Source organism: Hyperoodon ampullatus (genome assembly GCF_949752795.1).
Source record: "Hyperoodon ampullatus genome assembly, chromosome: 13".
In the NCBI taxonomy this organism is placed as follows: Eukaryota; Metazoa; Chordata; class Mammalia; order Artiodactyla; family Ziphiidae; genus Hyperoodon; species Hyperoodon ampullatus.
In genome coordinates this window covers 24,878,515-24,901,189 of record NC_136926.1, presented here as the reverse complement: position 1 = coordinate 24,901,189, position 22,675 = coordinate 24,878,515, and the positions used below count along the sequence as shown (strand labels likewise).

The window sequence follows — 22,675 nt, the reverse complement described above, 5'->3', positions numbered from 1 at the left end:
TACTCAACCGCCACACTACACCATCTCCCAAAATGGCTAGCCTTGCAGGGAATAATCAGTTAACTTACATCAAGTCCTTCCTTTCTCCAGTATCATCTGGGAAAGACCACCTGAAAGGACCAAAACCCACACTGAGTTGGAAGTGTTTCTCACAACTAACTATCAAGTGAGATGTTGCACTCACATTTTTACCCATTTCACATACAAGACCAAGCTCCCAAGTACTCCTTCTGCAGCTGCCTCACTACACATACCCATCCTCATTCAGTCCTCCTCAAAACAAATTCTGACAGTGACACATGAACTGTACATAGTTGGCTGGCCTACCAGGTCCTTTATGCAGCTCAACATACAAGGTGACACCAAGTTAAGACAAGTGAAGTTCCAATTTGGGTGCCTCCAACTCCCTCCCCTGTATCCTGATCCAGTGGCTGCCAAAGCCAGGAGGGGCTTGGAGTCAGGTGTTTGATCATGGAGACAGCTGCCATGGTTGGCCATGCAGATGGTGAAGGGGATGGTGTCACTTCTTCACAATCTGAATGACATCCTCGTCCTCCAACGTATGGTCTTTACCCACTTTTTGAGGATTGTGTTTCACAGAGAGACCCCACACCAGAGCGCTGTATGGAAGGGAAAAAAGAACAGTTAGTGTAAATAATCACCTAGCTTCTATCTACCTAGGTGCCACTTTCTGCTCAGATTTAGCATTCCAGCTCTTAAGAGCCAAAGGCCTGCAATATCCAAGGTCCCCTGTCCCCAGTCAAAGCCCAAAGGCTTTAGCTTCCCAAGCAGTGTGGCACAGTGCAGCCTTCACATAAAAAGTGGCAGATTTTCAGAAGTTGTGTGGTTCCTCTTGCTCCAAAGCCAACTTATGAAAGTCAAAGAGAAAAAATACAAATGAGAAGTATGACAAGACTAATTTAAAATTAAAAGGAGAAAGCATAGGTTTGTAATAGAGAAAAACCCTGAAATAACTGATTGGAAATTGATTCCTACAAATGCAATGTCAGTTACAGACTGTTAGAGAATACCAGTTTTTATGGGGTCTACTGAAACCATCAATGGGTACTGATAAGAAATGTAGGACCTCCTTCCTCAGCCAAACTAGGAAAACTCTCCTTCCCTATCAAGAAGCCATAACTGATAGGTCTCCTGATTTCTTAGAACACAGGAAAGTAATTTTTATCCATGGGCTTCCAATACTAACAGTATGATGTGCTACTGATGGAAATGAGTGAACAAGACACTGAGACCAGCCTCACAGAGACTAAGAACTATGTACCAAGGGGTAGAAAAGGTTGGCCATATTATTTTTATATTGTCTTTGCTTTAAAAATCTTTAGTCGCCCCCAAAAATAATCACTAAACAAGATTTCACTTTTTTAAATAAAAACAGATAAACAAATAACAAGAACAGATACATCACCATTAGTAAAACAAATATATATAAAATCTTTCAAATGTACTAACAAGCAAGATAAATGCAATGTAACGATTTTACTATCTTAAGTTAGAAAACTAATTTTTAGCAGTCAAATTCAATGCCTGCAATAGAGTCAGTGCCTTGTATTTTGCTTATGGCAAAATGTAAACAGGTTCAGCCTTTTCGGAAAGCAATGCAGCAAAACATATCATAAGCCATATAATCATTAATCCTACTTTTGGATTAAAGAAATAAAAAGGGAAAGGTCTGTGCGTTAAGACTAGAAACTTACATAAAGTAGCAAAAGATAGGAAAACTATGGTTATAAAAATTATATATATAAATCTTATAACACAGAAAACATTTATATAGTAAATTATCAAAGGATGTGTGCATGTGGTCAAGGATACAAAGGCAATGCAACAGGGACACATCATAATTAGTAGGCCTAAAGCTGAATTTTTTTTTATTATTAAGACAGTTAAAATGCTATTTGTGCAATAATTTAAAAACAAAAACAGGAAAACAGTGACCAAATAAAATTCTATTTGCTTTCATATGTCTCTTCTCCAAAATATTTTTCTCCCCTTTCATTTAATTCCTTGGTTAAGCTACAATTCAGAGGCTTTGAAGAGTGTTCTGTTACCATGGAAGGCAGGAACTATCCAGAAATCTATAAATTTTGAAAAAAGAAAATGTCTAACTTCTCCCAAGATTCTCCTTCACTGATTCAAGTATGTGCCAAAATATAATGATTTGAGGACAACAGAAATTAGCACCTGTGTGTGGATACAGTTACTTTTGATAAAAGGAATATGAAGCTTAATACAGGACTTCACTCTTTCAGTATTCTTAGGGTCAGAAACAAGTATTAATATTTTAAAAACTATTTCTGGACTTCCCCTGCGGTCCAGTGGCTAAGACTCCCCGCTTCCACTACAGGAGGCATGGATTCGATCTCTGTCGTGGAACTAAGATCCCTCATGCCACGCAGCCATAAATAAATAAATAAATAAATAAAATAAAAACTATTTCTGGGCTTCCCTGGTGGCGCAGTGGTTGAGAGTCCGCCTGCCGATGCAGGGGATACGGGTTCGTGCCCCGGTCTGGGAAGATCCCACATGCCGCGGAGTGGCTGGGCCCGTGAGCCATGGCCGCTGAGCCTGCGCGTCCGGAGCCTGTGCTCTGCAACGGGAGTGGCCACAACAGTGAGAGGCCCGCGTACCGCAAAAAAAAAAAAAAAAAAAAAAACTATTTCTATGCTTTCCTAATTTTCTACAATTATTTTCTATTTTCTCTTGTATTTATTTTTTTTAATTTTTTTTGGTTTTTTTGTTATTTTTGTTTTTTCTCTTGTTTTTAAAACAATTTTTAAAATTTCAGCCTGTAAAGATAAAAAGAATTATTCATAAATACTGTAATTCAGTTAGTTAAAATATTTCTCACAGAATTATAGGTTGCAGGTCTGAACTACTTTTTATATATACTAGAATTAAATAAATAGTTTATAGATAATGACAGCCACGTTTCTCACTGCTGGAGAGAGAAGTTAAAATAAGAAAAAGGCTAAAATGAACCCTGTGGTGTTGAACTGGAATCAGAGGTAACAATAAATAAACTGATGGTTCTTAATATAGATAGATAAGGATGGATGGGTAAATTAAGTAGATACATACATAAGACAAGAGAGATAAAGAAATACAGATGGACTTGTAAGTACAGGTTAGTATCCTTACATACATTTCCTAACTCTGTCTGCTAAGAGGGCCTACAAGCAACAACAGCCCACTAACAATGAGGATGCCTAGTACACAGATCTTGTAAACCCAGGCTTCTTGGATAAGTGACTGATTCCAGGGCTGTTGTAGGAAAAATCACTATGAATCAGGAACATCTAGTAGTGCCAAAAGTTAAGGAAATGTTTAAAGAAAAAAACAAAAAAGATGGCAGCCTATCAAAAGAACACAGGAGGGCCTCCCTGGTGGCGCAGTGGTTGAGAGTCCGCCTGCCGATGCAGGGGATACGGGTTCGTGCCCCGGTCTTGGAGGATCCCATATGCCGCGGAGCGGCTGGGCCCGTGAGCCATGGCTGCTGAGCCTGCGCATCCGGAGCCTGTGCTCCGCAACGGGAGAGGCCACAACAGTGAGAGGCCCGCGTACCACAAAAAAAAAAAAAAAAAAAAAAAAAAAAAAAAAAAAAGAACACAGGAGCCAATCTGAAGGAGCTCCTAACGGCAAAAGCTGAAACAACTTGAGTGACAAAATAATGACAGGATTGGATTATAACACCACTGAATAAATATCCAAGAGCTCATACTAATAAAAATAAATTATGAATTAAATTAATAAACAAGGGAGAAGAGCTAGCTATAACTCACAATAGAATTCCAATAAATAAATGTAAAATGAAAGAGGGAAATAAGAATTACCATTAAGCAAACAACACAGCAATAAATGTTGCAGACAAGCTCCACCATAGATGTTAAAATCAGCAGGTAAACATCTGAAGAGAAACAGATCTTCATAGTCTCAAAGTACCTCCCCAAGACATTTATCAAATAAGAGAGAACAGTATCTTTACAGTAGAGAAACCCAGCCAACACCAACATAACCAAGTTATCAAAGTAAATATTACCATCAATAAGATATTTCAACATCAGGCTTCCCTGGTGGTGCAGTGGTTAAGAATCTGCCTGCCAATGCAGGCGACATGGGTTCGAGCCCTGGTCCAGAAAGATCCCACATACCGCGGAGCAACTAAGCCCGTGCACCACAACTACTGAGCCTGCGCTCTAGAGCCCACGAGCTACAACTACTGAAGCCTGCACGCCTAGAGCCCGTGCTCCGCAACGAGAAGCCACCACAATGAGAAGCCCGTGCACTGCAATGAAAAGTAGCCCCCACTCCCCGCAACTAGAGAAAGCCTGCGTGCAGCAACTAAGACCCAACGTAGCCAAAAATTAATTAATTAATTAAATTTTTAAAAAAATAATAAGATACATCAACATCATGAATCCGGTGATATGATGCAAACTGAGGACACATCATCATTTTTGTGGTATTCTTACCAAAAATGCATAATCTCACTTCAATCATGAGAGAACATTAGACAAACCCAAAGTGAGGGACATTCTACAAAATAACTGATCAGTACTCTTCAAAAGGGCCAAGATCAAAGACACTGAAAGACTTAAGGAAATATTACTGGGAGACTGGAAGACTAGGGAGAAGTAACAGCTAAAATCCCATGTAGATTCCTGAAACACAAAGAGGATGCTGGTAGCAAAGGTATTAAAATTCAAATAAGGTCTATAGTTTAGTTAATAATATTGTACCAATGCTAACCTCTGTTCTTGATGATTGTATTATGCTTATGTGAGCTAATAATGTTAGGAAAAGGATATAAGGAAGGATATAAGGAAGGATATAAGGAAACTCTATTACTATTTTTGCAACTATTCTGTAACTCTAAAATTAGTTCAAAATAAGATGTTAAAAGAAGAATTTTTCGGGACTTCCCTGGTGGTCTAGTGGTTAAGGCTCCGTGTTTCCAATGCACGGGGCATGGGTTCAATCCCTGGTCAGGGAACTAAGATCCCACATGCCACACATTGTGGCAAAAAAAAAAAAAATTCCACCTGTATCAGCAGTGAGGAGTATGAGAAAGATCAGGGGGATTTACTCATGCAAAAGGTTTAGAGAGGCCCTCAGTACCCAGTGAAGCCCAGTATGATGCTGGCAGGAAGAATTAACATTTTGTGTTTGCCAAGAGGAAGACGAATTAAAAAGAGAAAGTCAGAGCACTTTGTACTGTCAGCCCTCCCAACCTGAAAAGGCTTTTAGGGTTCTTCCTGCTCCACGCTGGCATGGTTTTAAGAAGACACTGCAAAGTTCTAACCAAGCAAGCATCTCCTGATGCCTCATTTCTATAATACTATCCTAAGAATTATTAGTAGAACCAGTAGCTCACAGGGAAAAGAAGGCACCATGGGCCCACGATACTTACTATTTAAATTCTTTGATAAGATTTTTGTGAATCTTCATGCAGAAATCCTCCACCGTGGTCCTGGAGTCAGGCAGCACCACTGGGGATGTGTAATCTGGCAACTGGCCTTTGGGTTTGGTGTAACTAGAACACAGAGGGAATAGAGGTTGCCTACTTCTTGGAATGTTTCATGTGTGAATGCAAATCAACCCTCCATCACCCCGGAGATCAGACCCAGATAACCTCTATCTTGAGGAAGAAAGTGCCCTCAATATAGCCTCGCAGGTGAGAGGAATTAACTTATTTATATCTCCAAAAATAGATTATGTTAATGAGTTCCAGAGGGTATCATTTTAGGACAGTCTGGTTTAAATCCTACAGTAATATTACCCTATCCACTAAGACTTACATCCTCACTAGTTTCAGATAGTCCCAGATCTTTTCCAACAGGTCATCAAAATTCCAGCGGTGATGCGCAGAGATGGGTACACAGTGAGGCACCTTATAGATGATATCCAATTCCTCAATGGAGATCTGATCAATCTTATTTAACACATAGATACAGGGGATATAGACTCTGTAGAAGAAAAACAGTACGTGAGTCTAGAGCTGTGGACAAGACTGTCAGTCTGATTAGCAGCACCCTCTCACCCAGGACCCCAAATCAGAGACTCTTAAATGGGGTCATAAGAAAGTCAGCCAAAAAAAAGAAAAAGCTTCCTACCAAAATCAGGTAGAACATCCAAAAAGTGAACTATGGGTTGAGAAGTAACAAAACTCAAGCCGTAGTCCCTAGTCATGCAACTAATTACTGAGAAAGCATCCTGCAGTGGAAAGAACACAAGCTTTGTAGTCACAAAGAATGAATTTATTCCCAGCTCTGCCGCTTTCTATACATGTGTCCCTGGGCAAGTATCAGAGTCCAGTTCCCAGAGTTCTCTTATGAACTGTAAGAATGTAAATATATTTCTAATAATATAAATTTTAAAGAATAAAAAAAATTTTTTTAATACAACACCTAGCAATGTCATAATCCTAATGTTCAATCAATAGGGCAGCTAAGGTTGCTAATAATTAGGCAAGCCACAACTTCTCAGGCTTCAATTACCTCACTTCTAAAACACGTAACTCAAAGCACTAGCTTTTATTTGTTTTCAAAATGCCAGAAATGGACTTCCGTGATGGCGCAGTGGTTAAGAATCCATCTGCCAATGCAGGGGACATGGGTTCGAACCCTGGTCCAGGAAGATCCCACATGCTGTGGAGCAACTAAGCCCATGTGCCACAACTACTGAGCCTGTGCTCTACAGCTTGCAAGCCACAGCTACTGAGCCTGCGCACCTAGAGTACATGCTCCACAACAAGAGAAGCCACTGCAATGAGAAGCCCGCGCACCGCAATGAAGAGCAGCCCCCACTTGCCGCAACTAGAGAAAACCCGCGTGCAGCAACGAAGACCCAATGCGGCAATCAATCAATCAATCAATCAATCGAGTTGTTTATTTTAAAATGCCAGAAATAATTTTAACAGTAGTTTCAATTATAATTTAATTTCAAATACTAGTAATAGTAATGTCTCATGGAATAGGGTTTCAGCTTTGTTCCCTTAGAGAAAACAGACACAGCCAGTCTGCTCTCAGTTCTGCAGAACAGCCTACAGGATTTCTCAGATGGATTAATTCTGTGAGAGCAGATTGAGAACCTACCCTCTTCGACCATCATATGACACAGAGCTTAGGGGACAGCCTAGTTCACAGCAAGTAACTGAAACAAGCAATTAGATTATCATGATCAAATTGCAGAGCAAAGAAGGATGTCAGCAATCAAGACCAACCCTTCATTTTACAGCTAAAGAAAGAAAGGCCCACTATTATTTAAGATAACAGCACTACTGGAGTTAGAATCAATGTCTGCCAGATTCATAATCCAGTGCTGTTGCCATTACAAGACTTCAAATTCAAACTGAGGCACATTTAGTCAGTACCTGTTTCCTTCCACCACGTCAATGAGGTCATCTGCTGTGGCATCACTACGCAGAGTCACATCAGCATTATGGATTTTGTATTCAGCCAGAATGCTCTTCACAGTTTCAGCATCCAGTTCACTCTGAGGGCACTGAATGGGCATAGAAGACAATGACTGGTCAGAGAGCAAAAAAAAACCTCCTAAGAGTATCTACTGATGTACCTGGATAATCCTAGATAAGGTGCAAACTTATTTCTAAAGACCATTATCCTGGATGAGAGTACCTGACTTTTAGTAGGAAATATTCAAAAACTAAAAATCTTTCCAAACTCAAAGGAAGGTGCTATGGCATGAATTGTGTCCCCATCCCCACCCAAATTCATATGTTGAAGACCTAACCCCAGTATCTCAGAATGTGATTGGAGATAGGGTCTTTAAAGAGGTAATTAAATTAAAATGAGGTCATATGGGTGGGCCCTAATCCAATGTGACTCACATCCTTACAAGAAAAGGAGATTAGGACACAGACACAGAGCGGAAGGTCACATGAAGACAGAGGAGAAGACAGCCATCTACAAGCCAAGGAGAGAGGCCTCAGAAGAAACCAGTCCTGCTCACACCTTGATGTCAGATATCCAGTCTCCAGAATTAAGAGAATTAAATTTCTGTTGTTCAAGCCACCCAGTCTATATAGTACTTTATTATGGCAGCCTTAGCAAAAATACAGAAAGAATGCTCCAACATTATGACAGGAGAATAGAAAATATCTTTTGGGCAGGACAGCTTAAACCTATGCCAGTCAAATAATCTGGACCTCTAGAATGTTAAATTTTGTAGGAAATTCTCAGTCCTCAATTATATGACTTAGAAGCAGCATTTGACAGAATTGATCGTTCTACCAATCTGCAACACTTTCTTTAATTGGCTTCCAGGATTCCAAACCCTTCCAGTTTTCCTTCTTCTTTGTCTGAGATGTCTTATTTGCTGATTCTTCCCAACTCCCAGCGTCTAATCATTGTGGGGGATGGAGGGAGGTGTCACAAAGCTCAATCCTTGAACCTCTTTTCTATTTATATTTGCTTCCTCAGCTAAGTTATCTCAGCTAAGCTCATGGCTTTAAAATTGATAAGCACTAAATGTATAGCTCCCACTCAGATCATTCCTCACATGCCTATTTGACAGTAACACCTGGAGGTCTAATTTGAGTGTTACTGGCATCTCAAACTGAACATCTGATCTTCCCCTCCTCTCCAAACCTATTCTACACAAAGTCCTACTATTTTAGTCATGAGAGTCCATTTTTCTAGCTCAGGACAAAAACTCACCATCACCTCCTTCTCTCACAACCCATATCCAGTCCAGCTGTAATTCCTACCAACTATTTCCAAAATCTTTAAACAATCAACCACTCCACATCTCCTCCACTGTTACAACTCTGGTCTAAGAAGCCATCACTTCTTGACTAAATTATTGCAATAACCTCTTGAATGGGTTCTGTGCTTCTGTACTTAACCCATTTCAGTCTGTTCTCAACAAACAGCCAGACTGATTCCATTAAAACCTGAATCAATTTTACTCCACAGACTGGAACCCAACCAAAAGTTACCCATCTCCTGCAAAGTAAAAGCATGTTTGGCCCTATGCTATGACTTTGTTTCTTACCACTCTCCTGCCTGCTCACTCTGCTGTTCCTCAAACGTGCAAAGGAACCCTCTACCTCAGGGCCTTGCACTTGGATGCTCCCTCAACATGAAATGCTCTTCCTCAAGATATTCATTTGGTTCACTCCTTAATGTCACCCCAGTGAAGATTTCTCTGATCAACCTACTTAAAACTGCAACCCTCCCACCAACACTCTCCATGCTCTTTCCCTAGTTTACTTTTGTCCTTAGTTTATCATTATCTAATATACTATAATCAGTCATTAATTTTGTTTGCTACTTTCCCCATTAGAATATAAGGGCAGGAATTTTTGTCTACTTTGCTCCCTCTTCCATTCCCCCAGAAAGCCTAAAACAATGTGTGGCCCATGGTAGGTGCTCTATAAATCTGTGTTGAATGAATGAAAATAGATGATATCAGCAGCCATCTACTTCATGCAAACATAAGTTTGGTCTTTAGTCCCATATCACCCCAAATAACCCAAAGGAAGAAATAAAGTCACAAAGGTAAGTAAGTCTGAGACCGACTCTTGTCCTACTCTCAGTCATTACGACATCATTGTGTTACCTCAGTTAGTGCTGGTAGAAGCCAGGCAATTTCCAAATGTCAATGTCTATGTACCACAATCTACTCTCCACCCCAGTCCCTTCAGCAACCTGCCCCATATCACCTTTTCCACTTACAGTGGCCGTGAGATTAATGCCTCCTTTATCCTTCTTCTTAAAGCCAATGTTGGGGGGTTTGCTGTTCAAGCGAATGCCAAAGCCTTCCAGCTCATTTTCTATTATCTTCTTATGTCCCAAGGGTTTCAGGACATCCAGAACAATCAAGATCAAGTTACACGTTCTGGCCACTGAAGAAATGAAAATAAAATTTTTTTCAAAACTCATTAAAGACTTCACATAATTCAAATACTCCAAAAGGGGGAGGGGGTGGTATAGAGTTCCTACACTTAAGAGACAAAGGATTTTTTTTTTTTATAAATACACAGACACACATGAAGTTCTTAAGCTTTCCAAAGATTTATGCCAGAAGTCAATCTGCAATGTATTCTTTGTTTTCTATTAGTGTATCTAGAGGATGTGTCAACTTCTAGATACACTAGTAGAAAAATAATTTGGGATGAAGATACAAACCAGGCAATAACCTGAATCCCTGAAAAAGTTCAGAAAGATTTAAAACAGTAAGAATTCTAAAAGAATAAGTTTATCCAGTTAGCATATTTTTTGTCAACTTTTTTGAGATATAATTTATAAAAAATAGTGTTAAGCACATGGTTTGATGACAAATGTATATACCTGTATAACCACCACAGCAACTATGATTCAGAGGATTTCCATCACCTCCGAAAGTTCCCTTATAGCCCTTTGCAATGAATCTTCTCCTCAATTCCCAGTCAACTACTAATCTGCTTTTCTTCTTCTTCTTCTTTTTAAAAATTTATTTATTTATTTTTGGCTGCGTTGGGTCTTCGCTGCTGCTGAGCACGGGCTTTCTCTTGTTGTGGTACGCCGGCTGCCCATTGCAGTGGCTTCTCTTGTTGCAGAGCACGGGCTCTAGGCACGCGGGCTTCAGTAGTTGCAGCATGCGGGCTCAGTAGTTGTGGCTCATGGGCTCTAGAGCACAGGCTCAGTAGTTGTGGCACACGGGCTTAGTTGCTCTGCGGCATGTGGGATCTTCCCAGAGCAGGGCTCAAACCCGTGTCTCCTGCAATGGCAGGCAGATTCTGAACCACTGTGCCACCAGGGAAATCCACTGATCTGCTTTTCTGTCACCATAGATTAAGTTGCATGTTTTAGAATTTCATATAAATAGAATTATACAAAATCTAGTCTTTTGTGCCTGGCTCTTTTAATTTAGCATGTTTCTGATAGTCATGCATGAATGACTTCAAACCTATAATTCCATAAATAGCTAAATTAATAATATAAGGGTAGAATAAAAATACTTTCAAACATGAAAAGAAAAACCAGAACAATGTACCTATCATTCATTCTTTTTCAGTAAGTTTCTAAAGAATGTGCTTCAGCAGAACATGAAAATAACCCAAAAAAGGTAAGACGCTGACTCTAAGAAATAGGGGATCCCACACAAGAACACAAAAGAAAATCTCAGGATGACAGCCATGCAAAAAGCCTAGAGCTACATTATCCAATACAGCATCCACTAGCCACCTGGGGTTATTCAAATTTAAATTAATTAAAATTCAATAAAATTTAAAATTCAGTTACTCAGTTGCACCAGGCACACTTTAAGTGCTCAACAGCTACACATGCCTACAACCACCATATTGGACAGCACAAATCCAAAACATTTCCATTACTGTAGAACATTTCCATTACTGGACAGTGTTGGTCTAGAAAGCAACCAATCCAGATTGAAGCATAAAGACAAAGGGTAAAGGAAGGTAGTGTCAGGGTTGAGGGGAGATAATGAAAACAGTAAGACTGTATTTGGAACTGTATTCAAGTATCTAGAAAACTAGTGATTAATAGGCATCTGATCTATTGGAACATTTGAAAAATATTAACAAACAGAAAAGTAAACAAAATAAAACAAGAACCAATTATTAACTCCATGAAAAACAAACTTCAAAAACAGATCTCAACAGAAAAGAAACCAAGTCATAACGCATTACTTATCTCAGCACAACAAAAGTCAGACAGTCATTACATGATAATATATACTATGACTAATGAGTTAACTAAAAATTATGATACAACTTCTTTGAAAGAATAGGAAAAGAGACATGGAGTATGAGAGAGCTAATTTCCTACCATAACATGAAACCAACAGATGGTATCTAAAATTAATTAATCATGAAATAGCAATATAAGCATAACATTTTAAAATATGAAATAGAAGAAACAGTTGAAGACTTGACAGTACCTGCCAATGGGGAATGACACTAAAGGTGAAAACAGGTGGGGTAGCAGATTATTGCAATTTATGCTTAGACTTTATTTATTTATTTTTGGCCGTGCCTTGTGGCCTGTGGGATTTTAGTTCCCCGACCACGGATTGAACCCGGGCCCTTGGCAGTCAGAGTACAGAGTCCTAACCACTGGACTGCCAGGGAATTCCCCTATGATTATCCTTTTATAGTATTTTACTTCTAATAAAAAGGAAAGAAGAAGAAAAGGCATGGGTGGGAGTCAGGAAACCTGAGTTCTAGCTCTGAACCTGCCACAACAGTGCAACACTGCACCAACGTACTTCACTTCTCTTGTCCTTAGTGTTTCTCTGCAAATGGGGATCTGGACTGATATTCTCTGAGGTCCCTTCAAGTTCCGACATTCTACTCCAGTGAGAAGTCAGGTAAAACTATGCCCTTCATTGTGGTACCAACTCCAAGCCCAACAGTCCCATCTAAAGGAACAGTACCCAGTAAAGGGATGATATCCCAGGATGGTGGCCCTGGAACACTCACCTGCAATGACTTGACGGCCTCTACCTTTCCCATCCTTGGCACCCTCAATGATACCTGGGAGATCCAGAAGCTGGAAGATTAAGGAGAGAAAAGGAAAAACTGATTATAAATCTGAACAGCTCAAATAGAATGATTTATTTCTCAAGTAGTCAAAATTTAGGAGATCCAAATCCAATCTTCCTTATAAGTAAATGTGTAAATCTTACTTTTCCTAAGCATCTACTAAATGTCAGCTGCAAGGTTCTTACATACTTTATCTAGTTCAAAATGCCTAGTAAGTCTGTGAATAAGGATATTGGTTGAGATTCATAGAGGTTAAGTGGTTTGCCCAAAGTCACACTCTTTTTTTTTTTTTTTTTAATTTGCATAACACTTTATTTTTCTGGTGAGCTTCAGAAATTATAAGCACTGAAATTAAGTAATGCTGACTGTATTATTTCTTCTGGTTTTTTTTTTTTTTTTTTTATTAGTTTCTGCTTTATAACAAAGTGAATCAGTCATACATATACATCTGTTCCCACATCCCCTCCCTCATGCATCTCCCTCCCTCCCACCCTCAAAGTCACACTCTTAATAAACAAGATTATAATCCACATTTGGGGGGCCTGAATCCATTATTCTACATTAATATTTTTCAATATTCCCCCACTTTTCAGAAGGCTCCATACAAATTCCTTACTATAGATAATAACTGGATCATGACATTCACAAGCAATAAATCCTGAGACCTTTGTGAATCCTCCAGTTCACAAAAACTTCTGCAGCCATGCTTAATCAGGCAAGCACATAAGAATCACCTATAAAACAATTACAAATGCAGGGGCTTCCCTGGTGGCGCAGTGGTTGAGAGTCCGCCTGCCGATGCAGGGGACAAGGGTTCGTGCCCCGGTCCAGGAGGATCCCACATGTCGCGGAGCAGCTGGGCCCGTGAGCCATGGCTGCTGAGCCTGTGCGTCCGGAGCCTGTGCTCCGCAACGGGAGAGGCCACAACAGTGAGAGGCCAGCGTACATCAAAAAAAAAAAAAACAAATGCAGATATCTGAGCTTCATCCCTGTATATTCTGATTTGGAAGGGCCAAAGTAGGATTCAGATATTGATCTGTATTTCAAAAGGCTCCATGGGTGACTCTGATAGGTGTCCCCAGTTGAGAATGACCACTCAGTTGCCCAGGAAATGCAATCCAGTAAAACTTCACATAAGTCACAGTGTATGTACTTAATGATGAGAACATCAAAACCAAATCCATAGCACACATGATTCAAATTCACAAACTATAGTTATAAGCCCTGAGAGTCTGTTAAGAGCATATGTAAAATCTGAAAATACCAAGGGTCATACTACTGTATGGCCAATACTGAATTATCCACATGAACAGACAGGTATATAGCTGCAGCTTATCAAAACATCATTTAAAACTAGCCTTTGGGCTTCCCTGGTGGCGCAGCGGTTTAGAGTCCACCTGCCGATGCAGAGGACACGGGTTCGTGCCCCAGTCCAGGAAGATCCCACATGCCGTGGAGTGGCTGGGCCCGTGAGCCATGGCCACTGAGCCTGAGCATCCGGAGCCTGTGCTCCGCAACGGGAGAGGCCACAACAGTGAGAGGCCCGCGTACCAAAAAAAAGGAAAAAAAAACCCTAGCCTTTGCTGGGGAATTCCCTGGCGGTTCAGTGGTTCAGACTCCGCGCTTTCACTGCTGAGGGCCCGGGTTCGATCCCTGGTCTGGGAACTAAGATCCCACAAGCCTCGAGGCAAGGCCAAAGAACAGCAACAACAATAACTAGCCTTTGCTATAAGCATATCTGATATTACAGAAATAAACTTCACATTAAATAAACCACAAGGAAAAAGAACAAACTCAGGAGGTGCTTAGAGAGTTCAACTTTTCCATTCAAAACCTGCTCAAAAGGACAATGTCCTTCCTATTCCTCACTACATAATAAATAACATTACCTCCTCTAAAACTGATACAACACATCAGTTAAATTGAGCTACCCTTTCTCTTTCAAAAAACGTAATTTATGTTCAATACACCTGCCTTGACTTGGAAACTTTTGTTACACTGATTTAAAAGGCTACACGGGGGCTAATGAGCACACCAGATCTTGATTTCTAAACATCTGTCTCCAATAAAAGGAACGAGCACTTCTTCAGAAGTGGCTGATTCCAGGGCTGGGGCAGGGAAAATATAAGATTAGCCTGTAACATCATGTGGTACCAAAAAATAAGGCATTACACACAAAACGATGGGGGCTTCTGAAAAGAACAAAGGAGCCAACCTGAAGGAGTTCCTAATAGTCATACCTGGAACAATCTGAGTAATAAAATAATGGTAGTACTGGATTATAATCCATAAAATAAGATAAATATCCATGAGCCCACAATGACACGAATTCAATAAATAAATAGGAGAGAAGGAATAGCTCCTCCATATAATAGAATTCCAATTAACAAATGTAGTAGGAAAGAGAAAAATAGAGAATCACCATTAAGCAAGAAGCACAGTAATAACTGTTGCATATGAGATCCAGACGAATGCTAAAATGAGTGGGCAAGTTTGTGAAACAGGATTTGTATCTTCTCAAAATATCTACCTCAAGATACTTATTAACTACAAAAAGAAAGATAATAGCTTTACAGTAGAGAAATCCCACTTTAACCAACTGATGGGGGTCAATATCACCAATAATATATACTAACATCATGAATCCCTAAGATGCACTGAGGACATACCACCATTTCTGTAGTATGCTTGCCAAAAAAATATAATACCTCAGTATAATCATAAGAAAACATCAGAGAAATCCAAATTGAGGAACAGTCTACAAAATAACTAATCAGCACTATTTTAAGAGTGTCAGGATCATGAAGGACAGGACTGAGGAACTATTACAGATGACAGGAGAATAGAAGAAAGAACCGAACGTAACATGGGATGATCGCAAATAGAATCTTGAAGAAGAACACTGGTGGGGAAACTGGTAAAAATTCGAACAAGTTCTATAGTTTAGTGACTAGTACTGCACCAGAGTTAATCTATTACTGATCATTATTCTACATTTATGTAAGGTGCTAACATTAGGGGAAGCAGGGTGATATAAGAGAACCTCCAAATAATTATGCTAAGTGGAAGAAGCCAGCCAAAAAAAAGAGAGTACATTTATATTTACACATGGTTTTATTTATATAAAACTCTTAACATGTAAACTACAGGATGAAAGGGGCATGAGGAAACTTTGGGGATGATATGCTCACAATCTTGATTGTGGTGATATTTTCACCAGTGTATAGATATGTCAAAACTTATCAAATTGTATACTTCCTGTGCAGTTTATTGTATGTGAATTACATTTCAATAAAGATGTCTGAAAAAACAAAAAGTCTATCATCAGTTGTTCCTAAGAAATTAAGTCCAAAGTGTATTTCTTCAGCCCTCCCAAAGATTCTGTAATCTACTTCCACCACTTTGTAAACCCGTCTGCTTAAAAAAAAAAAAAAAAATATTCCATCAGCAAAAGGCTTTATACTGAGACAAGAGAGCAAGGGCCATGGCAGCTGAACATGGCGGAGAAATTTATTGAAGCCCCTACAAATGTAAAAGCAAGTTAACTTTAGCTTTTCTTGAGAGGGAAATATTTAAAATTACATTAAACTATTTGAATGTGGCAACTATATTTCATCCAATAAAAACAGTCTATGCTTTACATTTCTGAATTTCAGATTACAACCAACTAAGAGATGAGAAAATAAAAAATATTTCTTCAAATCATGTAACTGTAGGATTTTAAGAATTGGATGTTAACCTACTTCCAACTCAAATGCCTTCAGAGATTAAAGCAGGTACATGTACAAGTCTATATATATACATATATATATATATACACACACATATATACGTATACACATATATATGTATACATATGTACATCCCTGGTTAACTGGTGGTTCAGCCATTACTTGAACACCTCCAGACATAGTAATTAATTACCTCAGGAGGTACCATTCCATTTTCAGGCACCTTTATTGTTAAAAAGATCTTCTGGGCTTCCCTGGTGGCGCAGTGGTTGAGAGTCTGCCTGCCAATGCAGGGGACACGGGTTCATGCCCTGGTCCGGGAAGATCCCACATGCCGCGGAGCAGCTGGGCCCGTGAGCCATGGCTGCTGAGCCTGCGGGTCCGGAGCCTGCGCGTCCAGAGCCTGTGCTCCGCAGCGGGAGAGGCCACAACAGTGAGAGGCCCACGTACCGCACAAAAAAAAAAAAAAAGATCTTCTTTCCTAACAACAGCAACAAAAAAAACAGAACTCTACCTCTTTATAATTCTTATTAGGTGGTTCTAATTTTGTACACCATTCCCCACCAAGTCACAGATAATGACTCCTCTGCCACAAAACAGCCTTTTAAAAGAACATTTGAGGCCATTTTAATCCAGTTAAACACACCTACTAGTATGCTTACTTAACTTGGTTTCTGGAGAAAGAAGGAAAAACAGAGGCAGAGGGCACAGACGGAAAAGAAAGTACCATGGAAAAAAGGAAGAAAAAAACCTGAAAAGGTCAAGAGATGGAAATAAATGAAGGTTTTGAGGAAAAGACAAGGAAAGAGAGGGGTTAAGTGGCTATTTATTCTAATATACCCAGAAACCCTGAGAGAGGTGCCATAACATCTCATCAGGAAAGAGGTTACTCTCTGAGCTGCCAAAGACTCTGAAACCGGATGAAATTAAGCAATGGTCCAGATATGCCCAAGTGTCCTCATTCTTGTTACTATATACATTTGGACATGGAGTCCTAGAAAGGTACATGTCCTAACAGTATCTGCATGGGTACCTAACCAGAAAGAAAAAAAGCCACTGAAAATACCACCAGGACACTGGTCCCTCCCTACTTCAGATTCTATAATAAAGAAGCATGAATGTACTTCACAACTCACTGTGTAGCTCAGCAAGAGGGAAAACAAATGCCTACACCAAGAGTTTCCAAACGATGTGCCAAGGCACTCACGGCATTCTAAATTTTCAAGAGAAACAGCAGTTCTTAGTATCTGTCAGGCATTGAGGGAACTACTAAATCCAAGAAGCTCACAACTTCACCATTAGATCCTAGTACACTGCTTTCAATCACATTAGATCCGAATCTTTGGGAAGTTGGATTTTTCAGCAATTACTATGGTAAAAAATAAGCACCACACAAAAATCAGTGTGGAAAAGGAAACAAATGTGGCAGTATCCAATCTGATTCCAAAATTTGAGAACTTATATGGTACCCAACAGTGCCCATATCCCATTAATAAATAACTGTAGCTGTAAGGACATAAATAATTGTTTGGATCTAACTATTTAACAAACAGAACCATTAGGTTATTTCTTTTGGCCTGGAGCACCATAAAAAATTACTAGGACCAGAAAAGCTATCAGGAAATAATTGCTGAGACACTAAGCGTGCTGTGAACTAGAAAGTTTGGGAACCTCTAGTCTAGATTCAAATGCCATGAAATTCAGAACCTTACCTTCTTAGCTGTGGAGCAATAAAGAATGTGTTCCATTATATTTTACACATAACTTCTTTCATACCCAAGCGGACTCCTCATTTGGGAGCCCTAAATCTATCATCTATCTGAGAACTTCTGAAGATGACAACTTCATTAAGCCTTACAGATAAGAATTATTTTCTAAAAAGGGTCTGAGCAGGCTTCCCTGGTGGTGCAGTGGTTGAGAGTCCGCCTGCCGATGCAGCGCACACGGGTTCGTGCCCCTGTCCGGGAAGATCCCACATGCCGCAGAGCGGCTGGGCCCGTGAGCCATGGCCGCTGAGCCTGTGCGTCCGGAGCCTGTGCTCCGCAACAGGAGAGGCCACAACAGTGAGAGGCCCGCGTACCACAAAATAAATAAATAAATAAAAAGGGTCTGATCATGGTATTTATTAAAGTTTCTGATGGCTCCTAGCTATGTACAAGATAAAATTCAACTTCCTAAGCAGGTACATTAGATCCTTCATAGTTCAGCTCCAACCTACCTTTCCAGATTCAGTTTCTACCGCTCACTGTCCCACAGCTAAGCTCACACCACAGCAGGCTGTTCACTGTTACAGCTGCTTAAAACTGTCCTTTACATTCTCCGGCTGGTGAAATTCTATTTGAACTTCAAAACCCACCCCACTGTCACTGTCTACATGAAGCTTTTTCTGTCTTACCAGACCTTCCCCCACCTCCATCCTCAGGTGGAGAAAGTAGTCCTTCCTTTCTCTGTGTTTTCACAAATGATATCCCACTGTATTACTGTTTTTAAGTACCGCTCTATCTCCCCTACTAGACACTGAGGGCCTGGTAGATCAAAGATCAGGCCTGGCATATACAGAGCTCCAAATAAGTGTTTTTTAAATGAAAGAATTGATTTCTTCCCTTCCTTGGCCTGCAGGCCTGACTCACCTGGATCTTGGCACCTTTGTATCTGATGACACCAGGTACAGTGGTCAGAGTAGTGAACTCATAGGCTGCCACCTCGGAATATACCCCTGCCAGGTTACTGAGCAGTGTTGACTTCCCCACAGATGGAAAACCCACAAACCCAATTCGAGCATCACCTGTCTTGGCAACGTCAAATCCTAAAACATCAACAAATATAAAAAAGAGGAGGAAAGTTATCCCTGGGAGTGCTGAGACTCACGTAATTACTTTTACATTCTGGTTGCCTATCCCTCTAGAACCTATTTCTCTAACTTTTTACAGTTTATCTCTAGGGTAGAGCTTAAGCACACAAAATTCCCCCATAGCAATTCCCAATATTTAATGGAGTGTTTGATGTAAAAACTTTAAACCTCTACATGTTATATACCTTTCTAGTACCCACGGTATTTAGGGCCCAAATATTATATAACCACTGATCTAAAAAATCGGTTTCTTTTTTTTTCTTACAAACTCTGGGGACTGTGTCACTGACAGAGTTTTCTTTTCTTACAATGGGTTGCAAACAAATTCAAAGCCAAATTTGTGGCCCTTCTCTAAGAAGTGTACAGACCTTATGACATTACTTTTCATCCTAACTTTATCTCTCGGCTTCAACTTATTCTTTCTACCTTCACTTCCCTTTGTATCAATTTCCTTTATCTTGTTGACTATTTATTTACATATTTCAGTGAGCCAATGTAAATCTACTTTGGATCAGTACAGGTATACATAAATAAAACCCTAGTTCACTTAGAGAATATTCGTTTGCCTTTGAAATCAGTAAAACTGGGAATTCCCTGGTGGTCCAGTGGTTAGGACTTGGTGCTTTCGCTGCCAGGGCCCAGGTTCGATCCCTGCTCAGGGAACTAAGATCCCACAAGCCGCATGGCATGGCCAAAAAAAAAAAAAAAAAAAGAAAAAGAAAGAAATCAGTAGAATAAAATAAAATAAACACAATTCAAGAATTTAGGCTTAGGAAACACAAATCGACTTTGATATAAAATTTTAAATTATTTTTAAACCATATGCCTTTATCACTTTAATAAAAATTACACCAAAAAAAAAGAAAGTCGAAGCAAAACACAAACCTTCTCCTGGTCCACCACCACCACCACCTTTTGGAGTAATGAGTTCCCTGCGAAGCTTAGCAAGGCGAGCCTTAAGCAGCCCTAGATGGTGTGCTGTGGCCTTGTTCTTTTGCGTCCGAGCCATCTATAAGGGAGAAATCACAGCCATAAATCAGAAGCAGTTCCTACAAGTTAAAACATCCAGAATGAATGCTCCCCCAGCTCTGAGAGAATGATGTTTTTTATCTAGGTCCTACTAACTTCAATATACCCATTTTAAGTCAGACTTAAAAGAGTAAAAATCCATTCTCTCCATCACCCAGATCATTCCCCGCATTACAGAGCAAACAGCTGAGGCCCAAACAGAAGAAACATGACCAAGGTCATTACAATCAGCATTCACAGATTAGACTAAAACTCAGTTACTGATTCCTTTTCAACTGCTTGTACCTGGTGTGCCCCAACCGATTTTAAAGAGCTCTGGGAACTTCAGACCATACAATCACACAACAATCCAGGTGGAATCAACAGCCACCGCAGATGACAATTTACATCCAGATCATATACCCGGGAGCAATACTCTGGGAAAGGGGGTCATCAAAGTAGAGACTGGGGAAGGGGAGGGCGGTTCGAGGGACGATAAAGAAAGATACTGAAGTACGCGAGCAGGTCAGGGCAGAAGTGGGGGGATAGGATTCAGTGTTGCTCACATAAAAAGAAGACTGAGAGAAACAATGTTCAGACAGGAGCAGAACGCTGGAAAGGGGCACTGACTAAGGTGCACAGGTGTAGAACGCGGGCCCGGGCTGAGGGGAGTCGGGGACCGCGGGCCCGGTCCTGAGGAGGCTGAGGGAAGTTCAGGCAGGAGAGACGCCGCCGAAGAGGAACGCTCGGACGAAGTGTTCGAGCGCCCATTACCTCGGCTTCGATCTCCGCGATCTTAGCTAAAGTGCTGCTCATGGCGGTGAGTCGCGGGGGGCGCAGTGGCCTCCACACGGACAGTCTCCCTTCGCACACCCGCCAGCGGACCTTCCACAGCCACCCGGCGCTACAGCAGTGCGCAAGCGCGGTACTTCCTATTTCTCGCGAGAGTTCCGCGCGAGGCTTACTGAGAGATATCCAGCGTGAAGTGGTCTCCTCCTCCTCAGCCAACCGCGCCCCGTCCCGCGAGCCAGCGCGGTGTCATAGAGCCCGCGGGAGTGGGGGCCAGAGAGGCCGCCCCGGTCCTTACTTCCCCGAGCGCGCCGAGGGTCGCGCGCCGCTCGGCCCCGCCCCGCCGGACTTGCGCCCCGCGTCCTGCTCCGCGCCCAGCCCCCGGCGCGTAGTGTGTGATGAAGGACTCTTCGCTGCAGGCCCGCAGCTCTCGGCTCCTCTTCCTGAAAAGCGCACTCGCCGCGTCCAGCCGTCTTCTTCGTCGGCACCGACGGGTCCTGGGGCCCCTTTCACTGCTGGGAAGACACGGCGGGGGACTCCTCGGCCTCCTGGGTCGATGTAGAGACCGATCTTCAGCCTGTCTTCTTGGGAAAAGAAAATGCCCCCTTTCCATCACTCAAAACTATTTTTAGGTGTTTGTTTACCCCCAACCCCGAGTAGAGTGCGCGGCACATAGCGAGCCCACAATAAATGCATGATTGACTGGATAATTCCCAGAGGACCGGTCCTTGAAATACTGAAAAATTCGAAACTATGTGAAGGATAAATAAATAGTGGTACCTCTGTGCTGTGAAATATTATTTCAGCCGTTAAAACATAGATCTGTGTGGTCTGACTGGAAGGATGTCCAGGACATATTGTTAAAAAAAAAAAATAGTAGCAGAACTGCACTAGGTTGTGATCCCATTTATGTTAGTTCTAAAATTAGATGTTTATTTATATAGGTGTACATGTCGGAAAGCGCATTGTTAAATGGTCTGAATAAAAGGATACAATCTCAAACTTAACGGTGGGATAGGATGCAAAGAAAGGCAGAGAAAGCCTTTCACTTGTTATTCCACATATTACTGTGTCGTTCAATTTTTTTTAAAGATTAACATATCCATGTATTATTTGTGTAATAATTATAATAGAATTTAAAATTTCAAAAGACTCTTCTTCCCCAAGTGTCTTGTGAAGAGGATGCCAGGACGCCCAGGAGCTGTGTGCTGATTTTGAAAGCTGCTTCCTGTGGGATCAATGAATTCTTGTTGATAGATTGATTGATCCATCGGGAGTCCGCAGGCCAGGCTTAACCTGCAGGGCTGGCCTCCACTCAGCCCTGGGAGGGAAGTTTATTTATCTAAATTTGTAAGTAAGACCAATTCCAACTTGCCAGAGACGCAAAAAGAGGTTATATCCGGCACAAGGGAGGGAATGGGAAAAGGCAAGCTTTTACAGAAGGTCCCGAAGGGCTCAGGAGTTTCTTTCTTTTCTTTAACCTCAGCCTTTTCATAAATAAATTAAGGGGTGATGAGGTAATTAGATCCCACACTGTCAGTAATGGAGGAGGGAAGGAGAGGAGAGGAAGTCCAGCTGGAATGGGATATGATCAAAGATCAGTCTTAAAAGACAGATAATATCAAATCAGCAGGACTTTGCTAACTTAGAGTACTTAAGGAATTAATTGGCTGACAATATCAAGGGTATGATGCTCTGTGAGTAGGTTCTACTTAGCAAATCTGTCACAGGAAGACTGCAGCTAAGTTAACCACTTCATTGCTCAAAGAC

General features: G+C 40.9%; 1 protein-coding gene across 1 annotated transcript; it reads right to left on the bottom strand.

Moving 5' to 3' along the window:
- Positions 1-312: 312 nt before the first annotated feature.
- DRG1 (developmentally regulated GTP binding protein 1) lies at positions 313-20,932 on the bottom strand (the record flags this gene model as incomplete). The annotated part of the gene is made up of 9 exons (XM_079717684.1): positions 313-620; positions 5,429-5,551; positions 5,817-5,984; positions 7,391-7,521; positions 9,717-9,886; positions 12,464-12,533; positions 18,888-19,063; positions 19,994-20,117; positions 20,891-20,932. The coding sequence occupies 9 exons, from the start codon at positions 20,930-20,932 to the stop codon at positions 521-523; spliced, it is 1,104 nt and encodes a 367-aa protein (XP_079573810.1). The 3' UTR covers positions 313-520.
- Positions 20,933-22,675: the final 1,743 nt, after the last annotated feature.